Source organism: Eubalaena glacialis, chromosome 15 (genome assembly GCF_028564815.1).
Source record: "Eubalaena glacialis isolate mEubGla1 chromosome 15, mEubGla1.1.hap2.+ XY, whole genome shotgun sequence".
Classification (NCBI taxonomy): domain Eukaryota; kingdom Metazoa; phylum Chordata; class Mammalia; order Artiodactyla; family Balaenidae; genus Eubalaena; species Eubalaena glacialis.
In genome coordinates, this window is record NC_083730.1 from 29085003 (window position 1) to 29112677 (window position 27675).

Sequence of the window (27675 nt, forward strand, 5' to 3'; positions counted from 1 at the left end):
TTCTGTTTTAAATGTGTTTATTGTAAATAGCAAATTGTTCAGTCTTTAAAAAAATGCAGCCTGAGAGTCTCTGTCTTTCAGTGGTGAATTTAATAGTTAACTTCTTTTGGTCAATTACTGTCATATTATGACTAATTTCTACCTTCTGCTTATTTTTTTGTGCTTGTTATTTTTTTTTGGAAGGGGAGATTTTCTATAATATTTTACTCCTTTTTTTGCTTTCCATTGCAAAGAGAATTTTCCTCTGGTTTAAAATTTATAATTCTGATTTTGTTCTCATGGTGGTTGCCCTTAACACCCACGTTTATTCCTCCCTGTGGACCTTGTAAACGTACAAATTTTTGTACAAGCTAAGTGCTCTAATAGGCTCTCCTGCCTCTTCCCGCACCCGCCCTGCCACTATCATTTGATATTCCAGTTCTAGGTCTATTTCTTCTGTTTTTCCCCTTTGGTCCTAATAAACGATAAACATATTTGATCACCTTACACTTCTTGTGTCCTTTGCAACATTTCCTGGTTTCATTTTTCTCCTTATTTGGATGCTTCCACTCAGAGTGTTTTCAGTACAGGCTTCTGTGAGTAAATCTTATGCTTGAGAACACTTTTGTTATTCTCTCAGATGCCTCCTGTATGTAGAGTGGCATCCATGTAGCATCACTGGATTGAATATTTTGGCCCTAGTCTTGGAGTCTCTGGTTAGGAAGCCTACAGTAGTTTCTTCTCACCAAACTGACGTGTCAGTGGTGTGCTGGTGAGCTGGCCATCCGGGAAAACAAAGCTCAGATTTGTAATTTCTGGGGTGTAAATACTCCCACCCTCTCTGATTTCCAGCTACCAAGGTGATGTCACTAAGTGTGGCACCAGAGGGATATGCTCACTTGAGTTCAGGAGCTGGTTGGAGCTGTCTCCCCTCTCCACTGCTGACATGGAATTGAAGGGCTGGAGGAGAAGAACTACTTTGGTAGCCTCTAGACGTCATACATTTTGTAAATCAAATTCTTTTATCCCATCTATTTCCACCTTGCTTGGTATCCTGGGCCAACTCAACTTGCTTTATAGGTGAGGATATTGAAATACTTAGAACAGCTGAATGGATTTGTTAGTGGTCAATAATCAGAATGGCATGCATGTGGAGGGTTTCCTGCTCTTAATAAAACCAGATTATAACACTTTGGTGGAAAATGCATGAAAAGTGGTATTTTAATTGTCCTATGTCATCACTTAGAGGTTCTGGGGCAGCTGAGTGAGCTGTGAGCATAAACAGCTTTCTGGTGAAATTCTCAGATGCTTGATCCTCAGACAGCCATAACTCACTGGTCATGAAAATAGAGCCTGAGACCTTCTTGGCCTCAAGGTGTGATCACAAACTCAGAGGTAGCCTCTGGAGTGTGACTTGTTCCCATTTCCTATGTGGGGCATTTGTTTCCAGTGAGAAGTGTTCTGTTTTTCTGGAGAAACCATAATTAGCTAGATATAATCTGGAAGAGAAATAGGCAGCCAAGTATTCTTGGGCTGATGGAAGAGGGCTGGGATCTCAGGGCTGACAGAGGAAAGAAAAGACAAACATAGACACCAGCTTTTGCTAAGTGATGGATTTATAGTTTGTCCGCTCCCCCTTGTTTCCTTCCCTCATCTCCCGCGTTATGTCCTCACCCCACAATGCTAACCTGGAAGGGTGCAGGGGGTGGGCACTGAGGCACTATAAGTGGTTCATCCCTGTCTTTTGGGGGAGGGGTGGGAAGGCTGAGCCACGTGGCTTCCCACAAAGGGACCCTGTGTTTTAGGAGCTCAATGCTATAACCAGAGCAACTAAATAACAAGAGTTACTGGCCATTCAAGAAGGGCTGGATTAGTAATTTTAGAGTGCAAGACTATCCCCTAAGAAATGAGATGGGTTGCAACAACTTGCACTTCAACTGAAACAGAAAACAATGACCATGGTCATTTCTGTATAATTCCCTTTGTAAGCAAATCAAACCTTCTTCTGATAACTTTCAACCCACGCTTCTCTCTCTTTTTTTTTTTTTTGGAAGAGGTATCTTTCATTGTTTTGGACTTTATGTAATACAGTCATTACAGTGAATACATAGCTGTTTCTTTTTCAGTGTTAAGACAGAATGGGTGGCAAGCGATTCTGTGGGAAGAGGTAAGAATGCATTTTATCTATTCATCTTCATCTCTTTTCAAACACATCCTTGACCATGGAAAACCCCTCAAATGAGCACGGTGTGGACAATGTAGGTGAGCCCCATTTTAAGAAAACCCTGACACCAACTTGCAACCTTAAACATTTAATGAGAGTATGCTTATGAATATTACAAAAGGAAACACATTTGTTTAAAGTATGATTTAAATGTTGAAAAAGATCAGTTTTACCTGATGACATTTCTAGTAATATTTGTTACGTAAAGGAAGGCATATTGGCATTTCCAGTGAACTTAGGTTCCTAATCCCAAGTCTGGAGAACATCTCATGGCTCAAGAACAAATCTCCATACAACATTAAAATTGTCCTGCCTCTTCTCCAGATAGCCCTTTCATCTCTTACTTAAAGTAATTATTTATTGGTCATGCTGATTTTGTCTGTTTATAGGAAAGAGAAGAATCAATACTTCTGAGGTGGAAGGGACTGTAGGGTCCCTCCTCGTCATGAAACCAATAAGAAATTGAGGCTGAGAGGGGGGATGGAACCACCCAAGTGGTTGGAGTTCACTCATGGCAGAGCTAGGGGCAGACCTGCCCTTTTGCCTTGTAGACTGATTTCCTGACACTATGTCACTGCATTAAATGACTGAGTTGGCTAACAATGTCACCCATCTCTGTCCCCTTCCTGGTGAGTTCTCTTTAGGGGTGTGGCTTATTTTGCAAAAGAGAGAAAATGCCCCACAAAGGGAGCTCTTATGGAGTGAGCTATAAGTATAAGGTCTAAATTAACCATGTTTTTGATAAGTATTGTGCATCTTAGAACAGAGAACTTCCTGAATAGGGACTGCACGCTTATTTCCCTGTTCTTGGGAATAACTGGGGTATAGGCTTGCTTGGGGGCAGAATCACAGAACAATCAGAAGGAGAATTTAAGTGGCCTTCAACCTGGGGACCTGGACAGCCTGCTGAAGGCTGAATTTACAGTGACATGTTTTGGAAAGGGCAACTTAGGAGACATCGTAGGCCTGGTACTTTGTGATGGTCGATGCTCTTCTGTTTTTCTCCTGGGACAGGTAGTAGATTCGATTGGCCTCTGGGTAGGTGACTTTGCTGAGTGGGAGCTTGTAGATGGCCGGGTTGTTGGTCGTCAGGAGAAGGAAGGTGAGTGCTGAGAGGCAGAAGGGCCAGGTGCAGGGCGGTAATCCAAACTGGGGGGAGGGGGATCACAAGAGAAGCCTTGGTTACATCAGATGCCTGTGCTCGTCTCATCAGCCCTTCACAATCACCTAGGGTCCTGGGTGGAGGAGGGGAGGCTTTGTGGGCACTGAGCAGAATAATACTTAATTCATGACCAACATAAATCAAATCGTGCCATTGGGGTCAGTCTGCATTGTAACAGGGAACACATATTCTTCAAAATGCAGCCACTGGAACCCTCTTATGATATGCCTTTATGTAGAAGACATATTTTGTCCTGGGTGTCTGGCCAGGCTCTACATCCCACTCTAGGACTTGTGGTCGTTCCCCACCTTCTCCCAAAGCCCCTGTTGAAGGAACAGCATCGGCAGCCATTTTTTGTTCAAAACCTTTTTCTCTTTGGTCACATCTGCTTGCACTAGAGATAAGCACCTGTCCCAAATGCAGCTTCCCATAAGCAGGTTACCTGGGAATAGAATCCCTGTCTTGAGAATTTGAGCTAAGAGATACAGAGACTGTGTCCAAAGACTCGATCTGAAAAAACCAGAGAACCAACCAGTGCTGGGTGGATATTTGGGGGCCTCTGTGCAGCAGAAGAAACCCATCCCAGAGAGACACAGAAACAGAACAGACATATGGAGAGAGGCAGAGATGTCACATCCTAGTCCCAGGGAGCTGGAGATCAGGAGTAGCTACCTCTCTCCTCAAGGGCTCTCCCATTCCCAACAGCCTTTCTCATGATGTTCCCCTGTTTTTTATTCCTTAAGATGACCTGAGGCTTTTAAATACCCCTCCCCACTCTTCATTTGAGATAACCTGGATAGCTTGTTAGCAAAGAGCCTACAAATTCAACTATGAAGCAGATCAAATCAATGCCCCTTATTCCCCAAACATCCTTTTATCATAAGCAGTAAAAGCCTCAGGGAGTACCATTGAAGGAGTGATGCCAGTTGGTGTGTGTTCAAAGATGGACCTGTTGGGTGGGACTTAAGGAGGAGCAATGACAGCCTGGTACCAGAACTGTAGCCTTAAGGAACACCCATGACTGAAGAATTCCACTCTGTGAGTCTTACCAAAGCCCTGCTAAGACTGCATAGGGTGTTTTGGAAAGCATCTCCTTCACGTCCTACAGTGGGAAGGATGTGGGCTGGGAGTTCCACAGACCCAAATCCAAATCTCAGCTCTGGTTACCTTGTTGGAGCCGTTTCCTCTTTCTGACAACTATTTCCTCAACAGCAAAATAGGGATAAAGATATCTACTCAGAGTTGGTGCCTAGTGCATACTAAGTGCTCAGTAAATGGTCCTCAGATTGTGGTCATTGTCGTCAAGCAGAGGGCAGTGCTGTTGAAGATATGGGGCTGCACATGCAGGAGCCGATTAGAAAGCAAAATTGTGCGGCTCCTAAGTGCCCTCTTCTGTGGAGGCTTGAACGGTCTCATAAATGTCATTCAACATTTTTATATCTTGTTCCTCAAGGAGAATGGAAATTCCTTCAGAGTGAATTAATAGCCTGCACTTTTTTTGTATCCCTGAGAGTGGGCAGTACAGTGTCTTAAACATAGTAGGCACACAGAAAATAAACATGGTTTTGTTTTGAAAAATGTCTAGGTAGAGTGATATAACCTGTAACTTCTCTGCACAAGATGAAGGGGCCAGTTACCCTGTAAATTCCTATGATCAGGGACCAAAGTGTCCTGTTTGCATCCCTTCTAGTACCTTGTCCAAGGAAAGCACATGACACGTATTTACTGGATGGACAGTTGGGTGAAAGGATGGGGGCAAGAAGAGGTGGGAAAGCCTGGGGCAGACAGGAGCCTCAGAGGCCAGGCTCCATCCTGTTTCTGATGGTCGGCTATCTAGCCCCAGCTCTAATGTATCCCATGGTGGGGACTCACTACCTTAGGGTTTCATTCATTCCGCATTTCTTGAGCACCTACTATGAGCTGGGCACTATAATAGGTACTAGAGATAAAGATAAGAATACAACCAGGCCCCTGTTCAGAAGGAGCACAAGGACTGAAGGTGGACGAGGACTGGTGTGTACTAGGCTTGTCACAATGTTGTCAAGTGTCGTAGCAGATACATACACAAAATGTGATGGGGCCCAGAAGAGGGACTTAGTCCACTGGGGGACACAGGGTGGTATTAGGGAAGTCCAATTCTAGTGCCTAAAAAAGTCCTTCCTATGCTCTGTCCAAACCACCCAATTTCACTGAGGATGGAGGAGGGATTTAAACAGGGGTTAGTGGAATGCCCATCTCCACCTTCACCTGCAGGACCACCGGGACTTTTCCTGTTTGCCTATGTGAGCTGTGCCTTGAACCTTTATGGAGGGGGAGGCATCGACTGTAGGCTGAGCCCTGTGCGCTCTGCAATGGGGCCAGTGTCCCTCCTGTGTGTGTTGGGGGCTGGGCTGGCCATGTGGCTCCCCCAACCTCGCACACCACCTGCATTGGGGCTCAGACAAAGAAGGGTTCTCAGACTGCTGCACAGGCCCTCAGCCGCCAGCTCTGGCTTCTCTCGGGCTTGGCTCCTTGTCCTCCTGGAAGCCTTGCCTTGTGACTCCTGACTCCCTGGTAGTTGCTATGGGGTGAACAAAGATGTACACTGGCCCACAAGCTACTTGGGTAGATGATCTAGAAACCTAGGAAAAAAATTAAATATGAAGATTTAAAACTAGTTGTAGAAGAGTTTGATTTACAAGAAATTTACAAGAAACGAGTCTGATGGGCTTCCCTGGTGGTGCAGTGGATGAGAATCTGCCTGCCAATGCAGGGGACACGGGTTCGAGACCTGGTCTGGGAAGATCCCACATGCCGCGGAGCGACTAGGCCCGTGAGCCACAATTACTGAGCCTGTGCGTCTGGAGCCTGTGCTCCGCAACAAGAGAGGCCACGATAGTGAGAGGCCCGCGCACCGCGATGAAGGGTGGCCCCCACTCGCTGCAACTAGAGAAAGCCCTCGCACAGAAACGAAGACCCAACACAGCCAAAAATAAATAAATAAATAAAAAAAAAAAAAAAAAAAAAGAAACGAGTCTGATTTACAAGATAATGCTCTTCAGACTGTCCTTCTATACGGAGCCCCACTGGCCCACTGACCACAGAATCTGATTGACCAGTGTTGACATTAACACTTTTGAGGCCCAGCTCTTTCTGTCTGCGGCTGTGGAGGAGGGAAGCGTGATTTGAGACATGAGGGATGGATTGCGAAGGGGTTCCTGGAGGAGGGGTTTGAGGAGATGAGAGAATACAGGGGAGGGTGCAATGCACATTCCTAGCCCATGTTGACTCACCACAGATAATACGTTAGCCAGGGCAGCACCCAGGTAGGCTGCAAACAGAGCTGCAAAAGAACCAAGAAATAGGTGACTAAGAGTGCCTCGAGTTTACATATTCTCTCCCCATACATTTTATGCCACAAATGCTCTCTCTCAGGTTAAAAAAAATCGAGTTATGTTTCCATTGCTTGGCAGCTTTGAAAAGTGTTAAATTCCATACAAATTCCGGCACAACTAAGACAGCAGATGAACTTTGTTGAAAAGGACCAGAATTTAGCTGTTACAGTTCTCCTGGGTCCTACCACCTTGCATTCTTGCAAAGGAACATTTAGGAGCATAAACCATAAATGAACATTTTACTATACAGCCAAGGCACGTGAATCCCAGAACTCCCTGCTGTGATATTTCATCACAAGTTATTAACATAATATGGGTTTCCAGGGAGGAACAGCATTCTTTAAGCTTGAGGAAGACCAAATACACCTACTGCCTCATCTTCTGGGCTTTGTGTGTGGAGGGTACCACTAGGCTGGCCACTGGGAAGACCCAAGTGGTGGTGAGAGGTGAGGTTCTGTGAAAATGGGCCACAGTAATTGGGCTTTGCTTCTGAACTCTCACTTTCTCCACTAAAAGCATCCCAATGGTCCCTAGGATATTAACAACAGCAAACCTTTACCGGAGAGTTACTGAGTGCCCTGACCACATTCTTCAGCTTTCCTACAAGCATTATTTGAAGGTTCTATGGTTAATGTTTGGGCGCGTAAGGTTAGCTGCTGTATCTGATGTAAACTGCCCAATTCCACATATAAAGATTAATTTGCATAAGACTTGCTCTGTCGGTAAGTTCCAATCACCAGCACGGAAAGCAGCAATCACAGCAGACAGCCCACGGGCAAAAACCAAACAACCTCCATCTGAAAACTCTGTCTCCATGTGGCTGAACACTTTGTGTTCAGTGAAAATAGTTTTCAATGTACTAATCACTAAAGGACCATTCAAAACAGTTTAAAATAAAAACCCTTTTATAAAGCAAATACATCCTCCCATTTATCTTTGGAGGACCAGCAGAATTTCCGCAGGGCGGTTTCCCTGTGGGCGTGGACACCGGCATCATCTGAGGTGGAAAGGGAATGCCGCTGGCAGTACCCACCGCAGGCGACGGCGAGGAGGTGCGTCTGCCAGGTGATGACGTAGAACATGCCTCCTATGGCGATGCAGGCCAGCGTGCTGTTGAAGCCACACAGCCCGAAGTAGATGGAGTCAAAGGGTGTCGCGAGAGTGAGGGCTGGGGGAGAAGACAGGCTGAGTGCTGTGTGGGTCGCGTGGGCCCGCCCACCAGACCCAAAGCCCTCCACAGTCCTCAACCCAGACCAGTTATCGACACCAAAGTATGTATAAAAAGAACTTCTGACTATTCAGTGAAAAAACATCTAAAGGAAACAAATGGCCTTAGTCACATGCATATCAGTGGTTAAGCTGGTATGGGTACAAGAGACCCTTTTGAGTAATGATCTGAAGTCTGAGTGTGCAGTCCAGAGAAGGTCCCTTCCCTGCCAGAAAAAGGCGGGTTAATGGAACCTTAATGTTCTCTAATGGAGGACAAATGCTTCTTACCGTGATTAGAGATAAGACGTAAAATATAAACATGCCTGGAAGCAACTCCTCCCCAGCTTTTAATTTATACTGAGGTGGAAATGACTAACACCAGAACCTTTCCTGAGGACAGCTTTTGCTCAGAGGAGCAGGAGGGCACCAGCACCCAAAATGGAAAGACAGGTGTAATGGAAGGAGGGAGAGTTTATAGGAATAAGCCGGTGGAGCACTGAAGACACATGGCACCATTTTCTTTGGAGCAGGCCCCAGATACAACATCCTTATGGCCCATTAATAAGGGGCCCATTAATTAATAATGACACTAACCTGCTAACATTCCCATGGCGGATCCGATTGCAGCATGCAAGCAAATAAGAGGTGACGATATGAACAAAGCTATGAGGAAAATGCCTCCAGTCCAGGGGTTATCGCAGCCGTACACTTGGCCGATTCCAACAGGGATGGCTCTCAAAAGCTGCAGGTCCAACAAGAGCACATGCAATTATGGAGGCAAAAGAGACAACTTGAAGCTTGGCTGGAAAAGATTTGGGGCCAAACCCTCCACACTAATATTTTGCAACAGTTTTCCAAGATATTTTCAAATACGTTCACTCTAAAAGGAACACAAGATTTATTGTTTTAATCTTAAGTTCTTAGAACAGTAAGGGGTTAAAATGTCATTTTCTTTATTTAGAAACATGAGTGTAAGGCACTAAACTCTCAGTGAAGAGAAACTGAATACTTCAAATGAGGGTGTTATTCATTAGAAAAGTAATAGATGTCTGACCAAAGCTGGGGTTGAAAAACTCTTGTAACATTTTTTTTAAGCTAAAAACATGACTAGAAGGCTAAATATTAGATGGAAAAATGGTCCTTTTTGTTTCCAAGAACAGCATGTCTGGGCTGTGGTCACGTTTGTGCAGTCGTCTGGGCGAGCAGCTGGGCTCGTATCCACAGAGCAGCCCCTGGGCAGGTGGTATCCTGGCATCTGCGGGTTTTATTGATAAACCTGTCACGTGGCTGATGGAGGAGCAGCCTGACGTGTTAGGCCGCCGTGTGTCTCAGGTAGCGGACCTCTGTGTGAATGAGAAAGGAAGGCCAGGGTCCAATGTCGGGTGGGCACTTGCACACGTACTCTGGAGTTTGGGAAAAGGATCCAGGGCACAGGGGCTTCCCCAGCGACTGAGATTGGGTCCTGTGTTTTGGAAGGTTGGCCTAAGGCCCTTGAGCAAAGAAACGCTTACAGGAGGGGCTCTGGGCCCTGCTGGGATGCACTGGGGTCCGTCCTTCCCCTTCTGTATATTTCATGATGAGGCAGTTCTTCCCTCAGCCCAAGTCCTCTGAGGACTCCTCCTGGGGTGCAGGGGAGGGAGGTCCTGTAGCTCCAGGGCCCTTGCCCCACACGAGAGTGTGCAGGAACAGGTCTGCAGGGTAGTCTAGTGGGCAACCCTCTGGGCTCCGTCCCCCGTTATCCCAGGACAGAGAACAGGACTGGGCTCCGGCATCGCCATGGGGGATGGCGGGACAGGCAGAGAGTTTTGTGCAGAGGCAGTGGTGCTGGGTCCTCTGGTCCCCAGCCAGTTGCACCCTCCAGCAGGCTCTCCCCTCGCCAAAGAGCAGAGGAGCTTGTGGGGCCTCAAAATCGTTGGGAGGTTTAGACCCTCTCTCTGACATCTACCACTTGTTTCCCCAAAACTCAAGGCTCTAGTTATAATTGTCAAAATGACAAAACATACTCACTGTTACCATAATCCATTCAAAATTGGCCAGAAAGGTATTTCTTAAAGAATAACCACCAAACGTTGAATTTGTCTTTCCTGGAAATTTGGGGGTTCTAAAGCATTTGTACAGTATTTTTCATTTTTACAAAATTCCTAGTTATCTTTTCAATTGAAAATGTGGTTTGGAGGATGCAAAATATCTTAAACTTGCCTTTTCTACCATCATTTCCCCATAGCACGCCAATTAGAGCAATTTTGACTTCAAAAGATACTGATTGGTTGAATAGCGTGAAAGGGAAGCCTGAGTGGCTGAACTTCTAACAGCACCTTTTCTCACCTTTGGCTCATGAAGGTACACACACACACACACACACACACACACACACACACACACACACACATCAACAAGGATGGGGCTAATGTGAATACGTCTCTTCCTAGATAATGCGTCTTGGACAAATGGAGGGCTCTTTCTGCCCCGCCATGCTGCTGTCTCCTTGAACTGTTCAGAGAAACTAGGCACCATTATTTCTGACACAAATTCCCTTCAACAAGCCCAGGTGGCTTTGTGGTTAGATGATGAATTGCCAGTAACAAAGTTCAGAGTGAGCTCTAGTCTATGGAGGCATTTAGTGTAACAGAGAGTAGTGGGACCTCAGAGAAAATGTGCCCAGTTAGAAAAGAAGGCTGATGGGCATAGTTCTCCAGGCTGACTTAACGCTTTTAGAGTAGCTTCTTATTTAGTTTGGCAGACTTCCAGCGGCCAGCAGTATATACAGAATACTTGCAAAAAGCTTAAAAATCTCTGTTATATAGATATTTCTTAGTGGAGCAACACCTGTGCTTTAAAGTGTGAGGATGCCCCAGAGAGCAAGGGGAACCAGCTCCCCGGGCTGGAGCAGAGACTTGTCGAGCCAACAGATGGCAGTGTGTGTGATGTGCACGTCTTCAATGATTCAACGACATTGAATGAGAAAAAAAATAGACAGAGTCGCTTGGATTGAAACTGGAGTAAAGCATCAAAAAGGCTTAACAAAAAAAAAGATAAAAGAACCCAAGTCTAGGAGTCAGGAGGCGGGAGTTCTAGTCTTGACTTTGCTCCTCACTAATTAACCATGTGACCTCAGGCAGTCTCTTAACCTGGCCTTAGTCTCTCCCCCTGTGCTATGATAGGACAGTGTGTGGCCAAAAATGGCCTTTTTAGCTCTTAAAAAGAGGAAAGAAAAAGCTGGTGGCTAATGAGATATTGAGGTAGAGTGCCTCGCACTGTATAATTGGTAATAGTTGTTACTCATGGATGTTTCTGACATGCAAAATAAGTAAATGCCACTTTAACACTGAGTTTGGACAGACGCTGCCCTTCTACCTTCCACGATACCTACCAAGGGCACTTGGACCTCCGACCAGGTGATATTGGGCATGGAGGAGGAGGGCTGCAGCAGCTTCGTGGGGAAGAAGAGGTTGTAGTGGCCCGTGGCTGCCAGGTACAGGGTCACTGCGATGTTGAAGGGCAGCGTGAAGACGGGGAGGTCCCACTTGCTGAAGATGGTGCCCAGGGCACTGGAGAGGATGGGGCTGAGGGCAGAAGCACAGGAGATGCTGTTCAAGACGCCCCCTGGCCCTGACACTAGACTGAGTGGGTTTAGGGGGCCCCCTGTGCCTTCCCAGGGAAAAGCAACTGGCTGGCTCCCTCTCCCAGCCTGACTGGCCCTGGGCAGCACCTCCCCTGGACCTCCTTCCTCTGCCCCTGCACAGCAACAGGGTGGATGCCAGACTCAACTTCAGAAGGAGGGCTTTCAGGGGAGGTCCTAAGGCAGGGAGTCACAGAGCTTCCCTGAAGAGCCACATGGCTCCCTCCGTAGGCATGAGGAGAGAGGATCGGCTGGAGAAGGGGCTGATGGTGAGGGGAATCACATTCATTCAATCATTCAACACATGTTTGTTGAGGAGCTGAGAGCACTCCTGGCCGGGGTGCCCTGTGGTTTCTGCAGGTGAGGGAGGACCTGGAGCCTGGCCGTCTGAGGGCTCTGGGCAGGGCTGGGCCTGCAGCCTACACTGGGAGGTTGTCCCCGTCTGGTCAGGGTGCCCAAGGACAGGGCAGCACTGGGGGAGCAGGAGGGACGAGGAGATTTCCAGACACTGACAGGACCCCGTAATATGGCTCTTGACCTCTGTGGGCCTCAGTTCTCTTCCCTGTGCTCTGCCGGGGTAGGACCAGGGGCTCTTTTAGATCTTACAAAAATGAGGAGTAAAGGAGGGTATGTAACGAGATACTGTGTACAGATCACCTAGCACAGTGGTGCTGTTGCTGTATAACGTCAGTAATTATTTCTAGTGGCTGTTTCTGATGTGCAAGCTAAGGAAATGCTGCTTTAAACTCCAGTTTAGACAGACAGTCATGGAGTTGGGGTAGAAAGGCTGGCAGCCCTTGATCTACACCCACAGCCTCAGAAGCAAACTTACCAAGACACGGACATCACGATGACGGGGAGTAGAAGCCACCAGTAATAGTCGCCTTTGTCCGAGAACACAGCCATCAGCAGCCCCACCAGCACCCCGTTGTAGCCGTGAAGTCCGGCTGCGATGGCGGACCTGGGGGGGAGGGCTGGTGAAGGAAGGGTTTCCCGAGGCCTGACGCAGGGCACTGCCTTCTTGATTTTCCTTCTGAGTCAGGCTTTTCTCAGCTGGAGCCTGACCACACACACCTTCAAACCATCAACCCTTCACAGTCCCCTAGACAATGTGTGGTTGTTAAAAGTAACCAGGGAATGGTTGTTTTGAGTTATTAGTGACCTTATTTTGAGGGGTTTCTGAGCCGGGAGCCAGGCGGTGAGGATGGGAGGCTGGTGAATGTCCCCACGGGGAGCTACCTGTGGTCTCAGGCCTGGACCCTGGGTTTCCTGGGACTTACTTGTCCTGACTCAGGCTGAGGGCTGTCAGGGTGGACACCACGGTGCCCAGGCAGCCCGAGATGGCCCACCAGGGGTTCTGGACGAAGAGGCCGAGGACGATGAGGATGCCACTGAGGGGGTTGTTCACAAACATCACCTGGGATGTGCCCCGGAGGACCCAGTCAAGGAACTGGAACACTGGGGATTTGTCTGAAATGGAACCAGTCAAGGAGTCAGTCAAGACTCAGGTGTTACAGCTCTAGGCGAGGCCCCAGAGGGCGAGGGGGTGAGGGAAGCTGGGCATCCAAGGTGGGTTCAGCTCTCTGCTGTCACCTGCCACAGAGGAGGGTAAACCAAGAACCTGAGGGGGCATCTGACTGCCCAGAAAACCCTTCAGACCCACTGAGAGCTGGCTGTGGTCTTTAGGTTGTCATTCAGGCAGTGGGTACCCTGTGCGACCTGTGCCCCCGTGAGAGTGGCGTGAACTTTCAAGAGGAGGGATCCAGAAAGAAAACTCTTGCAGCCCAGCAGGCATCAAACCCATGGCCTGAGGTCTGGAGGATTGCTAACGGGAACCTATTGGAATCGTAGACACGGCTCTCCCATGATCCATCTCTAGGGCAGGCATTTTTCTAGAATGCTGGCTCTAGAATCCCAGTCCTACAATGTGACATTCTTTTTTTAAAAAAATTTTTATTGGAGTATCGTTGCTTTGCAATGTTGTGTACAATGTGACATTCTGAGGGGATATTTGAAAGCACATGACTGTTATGTTCAGAACTGAGAGCTTGCACACCTACATGTATTGGCACTTACATCCTGAGAGACTGCGTGTCTGTCATAAGAGTGAAACTCCTACCCTACCCTACCCTATCCTACTCTATCCTATCCTACCCTATCCTATCCTATCTTATCCTATCCATGGAAATGGGACTCAGTCTCATCTACAGAGATCTGTGCAGCATGTTTTCTGGGGGACGACCAGAGGGGATGTTTTTAGGGTTAGGAGCAGGGGCTGCTCTCACGGAACCTTTACCTTTAAGTCCCTCTCCGCACTCCTTCATCTCTCCTGTGATGTACCCGAGGGCTTTGCGGACCCTCTTCCCGCTGGCAGCCAGGGAACTCTGAATCCAGGAAGTCTTGGAGATGCCTGTTTCCACCTTTATCTCGGAGCTCTTCTCCATGGTGTCCAGATCCTGTCCAGGGACAAGAGACGGGCAAGAAGCTCCCACATTCTGAGCCTCTCACACCGAGGAGTGACTTGCTTGCTTGGGGACAAGCTAAGATCTTCACTTGGTATTTAGTGAAATTGCTATTTAATCATTTTTGTTTCTGTAGACCAGAATATCTTTTGTTTTGTTTGATCTTTTACCTCATTTAATATGGGCAACAGCCTTGCACAGTCAGCCATCTGTATCATCCATGGATTCAGCTAACTTCAGGTTAAAAATATTCAAAAAAAAATTTCCAGAAAGTTCCATAAAGCAAAACTTGAATTTGCTGTGCACTGGCAACTTTTTACATAGCATTTACATTGTACTTACAAATATTTGCATAGCATTTACATTGTATTAGGTATTGTAAGTAATCTAGAGATGATTTAAAGTATTCCAGAGGATGTGCATAGGTTATATGCAAATACTATGCCATTTTATGTAAAGGATTTGAGCATCCACAGATTTTGGTACCCATCAGGGGTCCTGGAACCAATCCCCCATAACTGTAGTATAACAAGACAATATATTTATCCTCATTCTGTGGATGAGGTCTCAGGCATGGATGGAGAGGTTCTCATTTGTAAAGGTCAAGGTCAAATGATAGAATTTAGATTTACCCACAGATTTTTAGATTCTTTTTTTAAAACAAATATTACTTCTACTGTACCATACTCTTTCCAGAAGAAAGTATCCCCTCCCACCCCAGCATGTCTAGTCTTTAAAATTTAACTGTCCATAAAATTAAACAAGTAAATGCTCTGTTTTGAAAATTGGCACCAGCTTATTTCCTAAATGCTTGAATGCTGGATTCAGAGGAAGATGGATAAGAAATAATTAAAATAAAAGAAACATGAAACTTTATAAAGTAAACTGAAAAGTAGACATCTTTATCCCACATAATTATGTTTCTGGAAATATGAACTCAAGAAAAGTTTGCCTAAATCAGAGGACGTCTTTTCTGGACCTCAGCTCTCTACCTTGCTGCGGACTCTGTGATGTGGGTGCTGCCCCTGATTCGGGCCACTCTTTACTCACCAGCAACTCGACCGTGGGCTTCCGGTATTGGTGGGGAGAAGGGTCTTTGGTGCGCCTTTCCTGGTGTTCACTTTTTCCAAATACTGGAGTTGGCAGGGAGAACATCATCCGTTAGGACCCCTACCCTGGCACCTTAGCAGCAAATTTCCTGCAAGGCTCAAGTTGGAATACTCAGCACTTTCTACCCCACTGAGGATGCCCCAGCCTCTGCGCCTGGGGCAGGAGGACCCCCTCCTCTGCTACTGCACACATCCAATCGGGTAAGCTCTTCGGGGAAAAAATGCACATCTTCATGTAAATTGGACATTTTATAAGAATTTAGGGAATTCAGAGACTCAGCTGACTTTTAGATAAGAGGCTCTGATCTTGTTCAACTCCCCTATTTTTTAGGTGAGGAAACAAAGCTGTCTGTGAGCCCTGAACCCAGGGTTCTTTTCCCACATGAACACGAAGATTGGTATTTATGAGGCATTATTGCTCATAAAGCATTAAGCTGCCTGAACCATACGAGGTCTGTGTTCAAATTCTACTACAACTCTTTCCAGCTGGATGACCTCAGCTGTTTTGGTATTTTTAGGATGTATGTCTTAGAATTTTAAGTATTTTAGCAGCAGCTTCTTGTTGGATTAAGACAAGTGATATCCATGTTGTCACTTGAAACAGATTTTGGCATGTCCTTGTAATTCTAGAAAACTGTTATTAAGTGGCTTTGAATGTATTTTTCATTATTACAAGATAATTTATTTGTAAAGGTGAGTAATTTCAGAAAGGTTTTAAGTATCATGAAAGAAGGTCCTTGGAAGTTTTGCTGTTTATGCTCTGGTGCCCTCTTGTGGTCAAGTGTGAGAGTGGCTGTCTGGGCTCAGAATGCCCTGTATCTTCAGACAATTGGCCATTCTGTCTGCATTCATGAGATTTCAGTGCACCTAAACACTAGAAGAGATACATCAATGGCTCTGTGCTCCCCCATCTGAAGGAGCAGGGACTGCAAATACCAGTGTGGTTGGGAAGTTACACTATGCAAGAGAAACGACTTAAGGAAGTTTGAAAGGAAGCGTAGGAAGCAAAGAGGATGACTCTAGACTCTGAGGCTAGTGTGTTTGATATCCTGATGGATTCTCTGCTTCTGTCTGAAGCGTCAGCTCTTCAGCAGCTTCCGCTAACCCGCCTCCCAGGCTCCTTTGCGTGGGGCTCTCTGCTAGGCCCTCTTTCACCCCAGCCCCCAACCACTATCCTAAGAATATGTTTGCAGGGAGATTGTTAACTTTTTGAGGCAAACTATGCTTTCTTCCTGAGGATGCCCTGGGGCCTCTGTCAAACACAAATTCCTGGGCTAAAGGGGTCCTTGATTTAATTCAGTGCCCTCTTCCCAGTGTATGAGGTTTTCCCAGACCACCCCAGGCCATTTCTCTGGCTGGCTACTTTGGGTATAAAACAAGGAGGCTCAGACAAACTGGGGCAAGAAAGTCATATGCTTCTGGGAAGCATGTGATACTGTAAAAGGACACTAACCAGGGAATCAGTTTTATCCCTGCCATGCCCTCACCAGCTGTGTGACCCTGGGCAAGTCGCCTCCCTTCTCTGGAGGGCAAAGTTAGATTGCCCCTCTGCCCTGGGTCTTCATGATGCTGCTCCCACCATGCATCTGACTGGGGAGACCCCCACTTGACCCCATACCCCTCCCCCGCTGCCAGCTCTTCCCTGTTTGAGACAACATGTCCTCAGCGTCCAAATTCAAGTTTCTGGCTTCCCCGCTTTGGCTGCCCTCTGGACCCTCCTCTTGGCCTTTGGGAGCCCCTCCCCTCCAGGGCTCTCCATCTGTTCCCTTGTCTAGACATCACCACTGTCTAGCATCAGGACCAGCATCAGCATCAGGACCAGCATCAGCATCAGGACCAGCAGCATCAGGATCAGGGGTTGTGACTTGGCAGCACATTAGAATCTCATGGAGAGCTTTTTTTGGGGTCATTTTAAAAGTGCAAAGTTTTATTTATTTTTATTTTATTTTTTGTATTTTGGCTGTGCTGCACGGCATATGGGATGGTTCCCTGACCAGGGATCAAACCCAGGCCTCTGCAGTGAACAGGCTGAATCCTAACCATTAGGCCACCAGGGAACTCCCTCATGGAGAGCTTTTAAAGCTCCTTCTGCCACCCAGGCTGCTTCCTGGGTGAATTGGATTAGCACTTCCGGAATGAGATGCAGGTGGTTCCAATGTGCAGTGAAGTTTGCAACCCCCTGGCCTAGACTGACAGAGTCAGCTGCTTGTCGTGGCTCCAGTCTCTCCGACCCGGGGCGTCTAGACCCTGGAACACGTGGCTGTGGTCAGAGGTTGGGGGTGATGAGACTGAACCTCACCCTTGTGGCTCTCCCCACTGCCTTGTGATGGAGGTATTGCCATGGTCCCCATTTTAGAGGTGAGCAGATCAAGGACCCGGGAGCGGGGTCGGGGGGGGGAGTGGGAAGCGCACACCTTTGCTCCTCCTGCGAATGAATGACCACTCGATGTGGAACACGTTCCTGGGCTTGGGGTGCACAGCCTCCGAGCCCTCATCTGCCTTTGGGCTCGTCGTGGGCGGCTGCCCCCCAGCGCTGCCTGGCCGGGGGCAAAACAAGACAGGTCAGTGTCCCACCCTGGGCCATCCCCCGAGAGGCAAGCAGAGAGTGCAGGGAGATCATGTGCAGAGCGAGAGGAGCAGTGTGGTCTGAGCTGCAGTAGTGATTGCATCAGTATCTGCGGAAAAATCCCTCTTTTCCATTCTTCCCGATGAAACTTCCACTTCCTTTCCTCACAGAAACTGCATCCCAGACACCTATCAGTGTCAAGATACGGACGGGCCAGCCTGCCTTGTTTCCCCAGTAATGCACTGCTCTAAGACTTCCTTCACTCGGCCTCGGACTGGCGTGGATGGTGGACCCGAGCCGACCACCCGTTCCCGTCCTTCAGCCGGTGCCCTGGCCTCCGCCTGCGGTAGGCAGTTTGTGTGTGTGTGTCCTCAGTGCTCACTGCACATCAGAATCACCTGGGTGCTTAAAAAAATGCCTGACCCCTACCCCAGACCAATTTTAAAAATCGGAGTTTTTAATGCCCAAGATGTTTTAGGAGGTGGCCCTAATGTGCAGTTTGGGCTGAGAACTTCTCATCTAGGGTCTTGCTACTCAAAGTGTGGTCCCTGGACCAGCAGCACCAGCCTCCTCTGGGAGCTTGTTGGAAATGCAGAATCTCAGTTTCCACCCAGACTGATGGAATCAGAATCTACAGTTCAACAAGATTCCCCAGGCGATTTCTGTGCACATTGGTTTGCTCTGTGGGGAGCTAAGAAGCTGCAATCAGCTACAAGAAACATTTCTACCCTTGTGGAGAACAGACTAGCTTATTACTTGGGACAGGGTTTCTCAAATAGGGTCTGAGAATTGACAGTGTCAGGTCACCTGACGGCTTGTTATGATGCATGCCCCAAACCCTACTACGCCCGGCCCACACTGACTAATTGGAGTTCATGGTGGTCCCGAGATAGACACTTTTCACACTTTCTGCTTGTGGTTCCAGTGCAGTCTAGAGTTAGATGATCAGGTGGCTGCCTGGAATAGTGGAGAGCTTTCACACTGTTACTGCATTTGCACACTTTTATAAGTTAACTCACTTGGGCATTGTTATCACCAAAAGATGGAAAATTGAGGCTCAGATGATTTCTGAAGCATCCTACAAACAGTGAGCCATGTGGCTCTCAGCCCTCAGTCCTTTTCTCTGCATCTTTGCTGCTCAGAGTCTGGTTTGTGGACCAGCTTCACGGACATCCAAGGGAGCTTGTTAGAAATACAGACTCTCAGGTCCCATCTCAGACCCACTGAATTGGAATAAGTTTTTTTTTTTTTTTTTAAAACGAGATCTCCAACTGACTTGTGTGCACATTAAAGTTTGAAAAAACTGGTCTAGTTCACACTGCTCATGTAGAAACAACTTTAGCAAAGCTGAGAATATAGCAGGACCAACAACCGGAGTATGTGGGACATGTGTGAGCAAGGAAGGTATCCTGTCTATACTCTCAGATTGAAAGGTCACACATGTGACCGTGTCCCTTCCCTCTAGGCTCGGGATGGGAAAAAAGCTCCTGTTTCACTCATCACCCTGCCCGTGGGTCACCATGGAGCCATAACTCCAGAGGCTGGAGAAGCCCCCTTGACCCTGTGCTTAAGACACACATGGAATGTCAGCCTGCCCTAGGGCACCTCTGCAGATAGGTTCTGTGCAGGGGGTGAGGACCGAGGGGGTATTATTGAATCATCTGGCAAAGCAGGGCATTCTCCCATAGCCAGTCCACAGTGTACACCTCCCAGGCTGGAAGGGCACCTCTGCCAGCCCAGTGCTTCTCATTCCTCACGTGCCAAGGGTCAGCCACCCCAGCCATGCCCTGCGCAGAGCGATATTTTGACCTTAGCATCATAGGTTCAGAATTGCATGGATCTTCAAGATCACAGTCTACCTCCCATGTCCAGAGAAATCACCTCCCCCACCCAAGTCACATAGTTTATTAATTATGGCACAGCCAGGAGCTGCACCCAGGTCTCCAGACTCCCAGTTCGCTGCTCTATGGATGGCCGCAGAAGACCTGGCTCCCCTTTCCTGCCCTGGCCCTTCGCTTTCAGCACTTAGATTGTGCTGCTTGCTCAGAGCCCAGGAAAGTGGGTCAGGGTCCACAGTACTACGTGTTCCTAGAATCCATGTCCCAGCCACAGAAACAAAAATGAAGAGTATCTTTCTTTTCCTTGAACACATTTTTTTTTTCTTATTTGGGGTGATTGGGGAGGTAGCCCCAAATGTGGTCTGACATAGGGTTGCTCCTGGACCTCCCGTGGGCAGGATGGGAGTGCTGAGCTGCAGACCAACCACCCAGGGAGGGTGATGGCCCCTCCAGATGTGCCGGCCAAGCGGTGAGGATGACAGGTGGGAAGGATGCCACAAGGAAGATTGGAGAGAAAGTAACACATTTCCCGAGGCTGTGAAAATACTTAAAGCTAAGGTGATAGCAACTTAGCACTACCTTTGGGACAGATTCTCAGGGCTTTCATAATGGATAAAGGCAATTTCAAAAATATCATGAGCACATCTATCAAATGCTCTAGAAATAAATGTTCCATTGGTGTGGTGGGGAAAAAAGAAAACAACGATAACACTGGCCGGGAACCAGCATGGCTCATTCTGCACGGCATTTTGCAAGTCATGTAATTTCATTGACAGTTTCCCTCACTGCAAGCACGGCGCTCAGAAGGAGATATACAGACCCCGTAGAGCCGACCGTGCAAACCCAACCTATAGATTGATGACAGATATTTCGGAGGGTATCTGCTATTTCGTTCTCATATTGCTATGAAGATGAAATTAATGCTTGCAAAATGTTGGGGAAAATAATTTTGCAGCGTTCATATCAGTATCTCCTCAGGGAGGCCATGTCTCTGGAACAGCTTGTGCTCTGGGCAGGGTGGGTCCTTAAGTCAGGGCAGGCCTGGCATTTTATACCTACCATCACCCACTCCTACCTCGTGTTCCTGTCTGTCACCGTCACAGGACGGTGGGATCCTTGACAGCCTGGGTTACGGAGGTTTATGTTGGCACTTCCAGCACCTAGCATGAGCCTGGCCTATTGTAGGCACTCAGAAGTATTTGTTGAATACATTAATGAGGGATAATTATCCTACACATTTTAATTTCTGAATAGTAAAATGAACAACCGTTGGCTATTTCGGGGTATGAACTATTAAAAAAATAATTTATCTCACTGTAAATGTTAAATGCTTGATAAATATTGAAATAAAAGTGAGTCTTTCATAGGTTAACGATGGTAATAGCTGAGTTGTGTAGGGATTTAGAAGTTTCAGGGCAAGAGCTGATTATCTCCAGCAGTACCTGGAGAAAAGAAGGGAAGTTTATAGATGTGATAAAGTGATTGGCCATCTATGACCAACCAACCAGAAACCCAGAAATCCTTCATGAGTGGATAGAAGAACCCAGTTAATGAGAGAGAATAAAACAGGCCACTGAAGACAGAGATCTTGCTTGATGTGATTTGTTTTGGTTAACAAGAGATTACACCAGGTGGTTGAAAACCCCAAAGCTTCTTGGAAGAGGGCAGCTGGGTGTTCTGAAGCCCAAGAACAAATTTTTTTTGACAATAACTCACTCTGGGGAGTTCTTTCCAGCTTCCCCTTCCCCCTGCCCCCCAGCATCATGGCACACGTAAAAATAATACTGTGTGGCATGGTGCAGAAAACAGATGATGATGTTTACGGCCTGGGCCTGAGGACTCTGGCCACACCAGCCCCCCTCTGTCTGCTTCGAGGACCAAGGGCTTTGCTCTCTTGGCTCAGCTACATATGTGCTGAGAAGCTCTGTCCTTGAGAACCTGCAGGTAAACCTTAGCAGCTGAGTAACTCCTCGGCTTTCCCACCTGGTGTAGGAACTGCTGCTCCCTCCTCTAACAAGCCTTTTAAGTGTCCCAATGTGTGTAGCTTCACACTGGGGCTGTTCAGGACCATTTCAGGGGCACGGTCCCTGCCCTTGAGGATTGCCACCATCCTGTGTTTTAACAGGCAAGAGTCCAGTGATACTTTCCTCCCATTGACTCAGAGAAGGAAAGAATAGTCATGAGCCATAATGATTTGTTCAGAAGCACTTTTTTTTTTTTTTTTTCTGGAGAGTAGTATCCCATAGTACCCACACCTCTACTGACTGCTAACATACAGAAAATGCCATCCGTTCAAATATCATGGGTAAAAAACATTTTACAGAAGAGCCCACCTGTCAAATACAAGTTTGAAGCTTACTGCAATTTCTTTGAGGGGAAAAAAACAAACCCAAGCCATATATGACATCTTTCAGAAGAGGAAAAATGATCTAGTCTATTTTACTAAAATCAACCTTTACTCAAGCCTTTACCTATACTCCTTCTACAAGCTGTCTTTCTCAGGTTTTGAACAGGTTTTCCTGTCTCCTGGAGGTGGACCAATACTGTCCATCTATCACTAGCAATGCCCAACATATAGAGGATCTGGAACCTACTATCAAGACCCTTTTGTCATCCCTCCCCAGATCACTGGGTCTCTTATTCCTCCAACTTACTGTGGCAGACACAACCACACACCATTAGGCAATTTCCTAGCTACTATGCCAGAAGGATTTTTTGAAGTGACAATAGTATATAATTTGATATTTTCCTACACCCAGTTCTACAGGATAACACTTTGGCCGCAATTTGGGCATATGTTTCCCCATGTGGAAGTTGAGCTTTGCACTGTGATGTGTAATTTTCAAGGCTATTCTGTGTGTGTGTATGTGTGTGTGTGATATAGATACCTGTGGGTGGTAAATGAGGTGCTATCTTTTTCTGTGAAGTTGTGTTTAGTTGACATTTTCAAAGATCATTCTATAAACTATCAGAGGCATCGAACGTTAGAATTGGAAAAGGCTTTAGAGATTATCCAGTCCAGCCCTCTCATACAGTCCCTCCCCCCCCAGTACCCGCCCCCTCATAGAGGAGGAAATGAAGGCTTGGAGTATTAGGGGGACTTTGGTGTCTCTGTCTCATGCCATGAAGACATTAATTAGCATATATGAGTTGGTCCTTCATTTAACCTCATGATGCCTTATGACAACCTCATGAATGAGGCTGAAGAGAGTGCAAAGGTCAGAGTGCCCATTCTGTCACTGGGGTAACATCTGACTGAACTTCCTTTAGAGTGAGTTTTCACTCTCCTTCCCCTATTTACACTGAGCTCACACCTCAGAATTACCTGTCTACATTGTCAGTTTCCCTCCTTTCAAACCATTCTGTGCTTCAACTGTTATACCATATCATTACATGACTCTGTTACTCAACAATCTACATGGCTCCCTATTGCCAAGAGTATAATAATGCTCAAACTCCACTGCCATGCTTTCCAGGTATTCCAAAATACAGCTGATTTCATCATCCTGCTCATCCTTCCCTGCCCAACACACACCCTGCCTTGGCATTCTGGCCTTATCTCTGGCCCTCTGTGCCTCATCTCTGGCCCTCTGTGCCTCTTCTTGCCTAGTTTCTATCCACCCTTCAATGTCTACTTTATGTTCTACTTCCTCCATGAAGCCATCCTTGGCTTATTTGGCCACATGGATCATTCCATTATTTGCAGAAGGTACCCTAGATCCATCTTTTGGAGTTAGGGCCATGGTGGACTTTTATAGTTAACAATGCACATGAAAATTTTCCAATCAAATGAAATTACTTGAAATTATCAATCCTTGATAACCAAGTGAACTTTAGGTCTAGGCATTAGCAGAAAAAAACTGAGGCCCAAAGAGAAGTAGCTTCCTTGAGGCTACACAGCTAATTAGTCATAGAGCTAGATTTTGACGTCCTGGTTTTGATTATTTTCTCATGTAGTGTAGGTGTTTTACAGATAGTTGGAGCCCTCGCAAATGATATCAATGGACTTGTGACTTTTTTATTTAAAAAAAAATTATGAAATATATCATATCCTAAAAGGAGTAACAAAAGTCACCAAAAACAAATAAAAAGAACCCACCTGTGTACCATTGCATTTGTGACATCCAATGAAAGCCCAAGGAAATTCTGAGCCATTGTATACCAGCTTCTTCTCTTGTGGCAATGTTTCCATACACCCTTTCCCCACATCCTCTTTCCTGCCACCCTTTCTTTGCATTACCAATGGCAAACATAACTAACTGATCATAGCACTCTTTCCCAATAAGTTTCAATACAGCCTCAGAATCCTTCTTAACACAAAGCTCCAGACAACCAATAGCAGTTAGTCACAGTTGGCACTTGAGAGTAAACTTATTTTTCCCCTCTAACCTTAAATGAGGGTGTGGATGTTATACAAGTCTGAGAGAAGGGGTATGTGAAAGCAGGCAGAGGCCTGGCCATGGGTTTTCCAAGACTCACAGGATGGCCTAACTTCAGCAAGTTCACCAAGGCTCATATCCTTTGGGGCCAGTTTTTGAGGAGATCCCATTCTCTGATCAGATAACTTCAATGTCCTGGAATGTTGTTCCTCATGGCATGGCTATCTGTTTCCTTCTGGACGTTTCTACATCCACTCTCTGTAGCTACACACACATGTCTAAAGTAATCTAAGATGGCCATGTAAGAGAGGGCCATTGAGGAGACGGGCTGTTAAGCTGGGATGTTAAGATATTTGCCGTTCCTGAGATGCTCTAGTTCTATTGGCTTGTCTGTGGAAGGGGTACAGGACCTGAGGAGAGAGGCCAAGGAGCCTGGACCAGGTGCCTCCACCCTGGAAGCAGCAGGTAAGGAAGGACTCCTGGGAAGAAGGTTTTCAAATCTACCTCATTAGCATCCCACAGTCAGCTCAACACGGGGCTGCCCTGGGAACCATAGTGATGTCAGAGCTGTGGGTTACAGAGTTGTGGAAAGGATGATAAATAAATAATATGAAGGCTCATCCAGTGGGCGGGTAGGTGGTAAGGGGATTTGAGGGCTGATGGGTTAACCTGGATCCATCACCAGATGAGCAAGAAGAGCTCAGGGTTGTGAGTTAGAACACCTGGGCATTTGTCCAGGCTCATTTATCAGCTGGGCAGGTTCCTGGACAAGCCATGGTTTCCTCATCTAAAAGTAAAGGGTTTGAACTACAACTATTTAAGAGCCCTTCCAGCTTCAAGCTTCCAGGATCTGAACTCTCTCTGGAGTTCTTAATAAGGTTCCCCACCCCAGGATTGCCCTCCTGCAGCTCAGCAGAAGAAAGGAATGGAAAAAGATTGGCCTATCTTTTTTCTCATCCTTTGAAAAATCAGATAGATGGTCCTGTTGGCTAGGGCTCTATCTGATTCATTTCTCTCCCCCAGGACCTCTTACCTGAGCTCTTTTTGATTTTCTGCACAGGGCTGGAGGAATCTAGACCACCGGGATTTGGGAAGAAGCTTCTTTCCAATTGGGCGGCGTCTCTGGTCCTCAACTCAAGCGCTGGACTTCTCCCTAAAGCCGAACCCCTTCAGTTCCCAGAGCCCGCAGCTCATCCTCTTACTGGCTTTCTGTAAATTCCCTTTGTGCTTCCTAACCCTATGCCTTGTGCACGCCTTCCACTTGAGGAAGGGTACCATGGAGGAAGAGGGAGAGGAAAGACAACGTTCTTCCTGCAGCTTGCTCACTCTCCGACCTTCCAAAACTCCCCGGGGAAGACTGGCTTGGCTACCATGGTTCCCCCAAACTGGTTTGATCAGGCAGGTTTCCTTTAAAGGGCCAGAGCCTGGACTGCCTGATAATAGCTTCCCTGTCCTCCCTCAGGCATCACCTCCCAGTTACTCCTCTCCTTAGAATTCTTGCTCCAGTATTTGCCTTTAAAGCAATCACCTAAGTGTTGTCTCCTCAGGGTGCCAATTTGCCTTCCCACCTCAATGAACTCCCTTAACTCCCCCCCCACAGGCAGGGCACAGGCTGGGGAACAGTATTGCCATCAGCGTCTTGATGGATATTTCTGCACAGCCTAGATACTAGATGCTGTCTTTCCGGTTTTGTGGAAATATTTAGACCTTTCCTCCTTCTGACTTCTGCTGACTGGGTCCTGGGGGCCGTCTCAGAGCAAGAAGGGCATGACCTAACCCCCACATCCAGAAAGGACTCTGAGCTCTATATATTAGGGAAGCGGCCCTCCCAAGTCCCATGAGGCCTTTGGGGGGGGCGGGGCTCTGGTGGGCTGGAGTCTGGGGATGAGGCCCAATCCAAACATGTTTTGTTTGGCTTTGTGAGTATGATGGGTCAAGCATCAACTGTATACCCACCCCCACCCCTGCACATGTATACCCCCAACCCCCCTCAGTGACAGGGTGTGAGGTGGCTACCCAAGTTCAGAAACAGAACCTCACACTGAGGATATTAGCTACACCTGAGTAGACAAACTCCCCACTGACGTCAAAGGCCCCCTTCTCACCAGGCCAGGTGTTTTGGAACTGCAGAGAAGGGGTCCTGATCACGGAGGGCCTTATGAAGAAGGAAAGCAAACAAAAGAGTGGGGGAGGAGCCCCGGCGGGACCCACATTCCAGGGAGGGGTGGGGAACTGACAAGAGGTCAGCTTCCTGCACAGGGGGCCTTCCTTTGGTGTTGCAAGTTCAAGGCCCATGGCTGTCTGCTGAGGACACGTTCCTTGTCCCCCCAACTGGCTGGTCTCTTGGCTCAGCTCTGGAGGTCGATCTCTTGACCTCTTGCTCTAGCCTCTCCTTGAAGGCTCCTGAACTTCCTGTGGTGTGTTCACTCCAGCCCCTAAGCATCTAAAAGTGACAGGGAGATGCTACCCACGTACAACATGTAACCAGTTTGAAAAGACAAGAAATGATCACCTGGGAGGGAGGAGCCGTCCAGGAAATTCTCACATGTTCCATGAGCCAAATGGAGCTGTGTACTCAGAAGTGTGGTGAGTATCTGTCACGCACACTAGATTAGGGAGGGGCAGTCGAGTCCTCCTGGAAAGCAGAAGACTGAGGTGGACTCTTGTCCCCTGAGGGTCCTACCAGAGGCCACAGCTCAGATTCTGGGGTATCCCCAAGATAATCTATGCATACAGATTATCTCCTGGAGGGCTTGGTCATCAGAATTTACTTCAGAACTAAGTCTTCTTCATGATGCTCATGGCTTCAACTCTGCATTTCCAACTTTGTAGGGGGAGGAGCCTGCATTGACCTCCAGGAGCCAAACTTGGGGAGGTCAGATTCCTCCAGGGGAAAAGCCTAGAGTTCCTGTGGAATAAATGAAAGCCGAGCTAGAAGTTCCCCGGAGAGTTACTTCCTTTACTTCATTCTGTTCCAGCAGCCTGTGCAGCTGTAGGAGGGGCTGACAACTCCTAGTTATCAGTTCACAGAGAATAAGGACTTATCTAGCAATGCCCCCTGCCTCCCTCCTTGGGGCCTTGGAATTCTAGTTCCATTAGGGACCGAAGTGTTTCTATGGATTCTTCTATCTTCTCTGAATGGCAAGAGGCAGGGAAAGCCAGGCAAGTTGAAAAATCTCACATTAAAAAGTGAATACCTTTTCAAGTTGTCAGGTGATACTGTGGTTTACTGAGTGGAAATCATACCCACATTGAAACTGCCAGCTCCTAGCTGGTTTTAGGTAATAGTTGTCCCCAAGCCCTCACAGCCTTTATGACCTGAGGAGACAAAGCTCAGACTCATACAGGAGGCGCAGACAAACTGGGACACACAGGTTTGATGTAGCCACAGATGCAGGCCGGGAAGATTAAGTTTTTTGATGGGAAGATCTTAGAGGGTTGACCAGAAGAAGAATCCCTGGAGAGGGGAGAAAGATGAAGAGGAGAAAGTCAAGGACAAGGCACAGTTGAGTGATGCTGGCCCCTCAGTTTGCATTCACACAAGCAGCCATGTTGAGCATTTTGGTAGACTGACCAAATGATAACTAGTCAAGCTCTAGGAAAAGCTATAAAGGCAGCAATGGTATATTTTTGATATATTTATCTCCATGTTCTTACCTTTTTGCCACCTTAATGATACCTCCTCCTTATTCTTCTGTAGGAACTCAGGGCTATAGAATCACTGAAACTTGGAGTCGGAAGAGAGGCTGCAGTG

General features: G+C 47.1%; 1 protein-coding gene across 3 annotated transcripts in view; it reads right to left on the bottom strand.

The window, feature by feature from the left end:
• Window positions 1–2284: 2284 nt before the first annotated feature.
• The window catches only part of SLC14A2 (solute carrier family 14 member 2), a 111374-nt gene continuing 85983 nt past the window's right edge, over window positions 2285–27675 (bottom strand). The window contains exons 1-11 of one of the 3 annotated variants that reach the window (XM_061170231.1): window positions 24955–25086; window positions 17553–17675; window positions 15080–15162; window positions 13864–14023; window positions 12848–13037; window positions 12400–12528; window positions 11319–11511; window positions 8543–8690; window positions 7773–7907; window positions 6638–6687; window positions 2287–3352 (exon numbers count right to left, since the gene is read on the bottom strand). In XM_061170231.1, coding sequence (XP_061026214.1) covers window positions 3152–3352; window positions 6638–6687; window positions 7773–7907; window positions 8543–8690; window positions 11319–11511; window positions 12400–12528; window positions 12848–13037; window positions 13864–14011 — 1194 coding nt within the window. In that variant the 5' untranslated portion in view covers window positions 14012–14023; window positions 15080–15162; window positions 17553–17675; window positions 24955–25086 and the 3' untranslated portion in view covers window positions 2287–3151. Of the gene's footprint in view, window positions 3353–6637; window positions 6688–7772; window positions 7908–8542; window positions 8691–11318; window positions 11512–12399; window positions 12529–12847; window positions 13038–13863; window positions 14024–15079; window positions 15163–17552; window positions 17676–24954; window positions 25691–27675 lie in introns of those variants that run through there. The other 2 variants (XM_061170229.1, XM_061170230.1) reach the window with 2 other exon arrangements.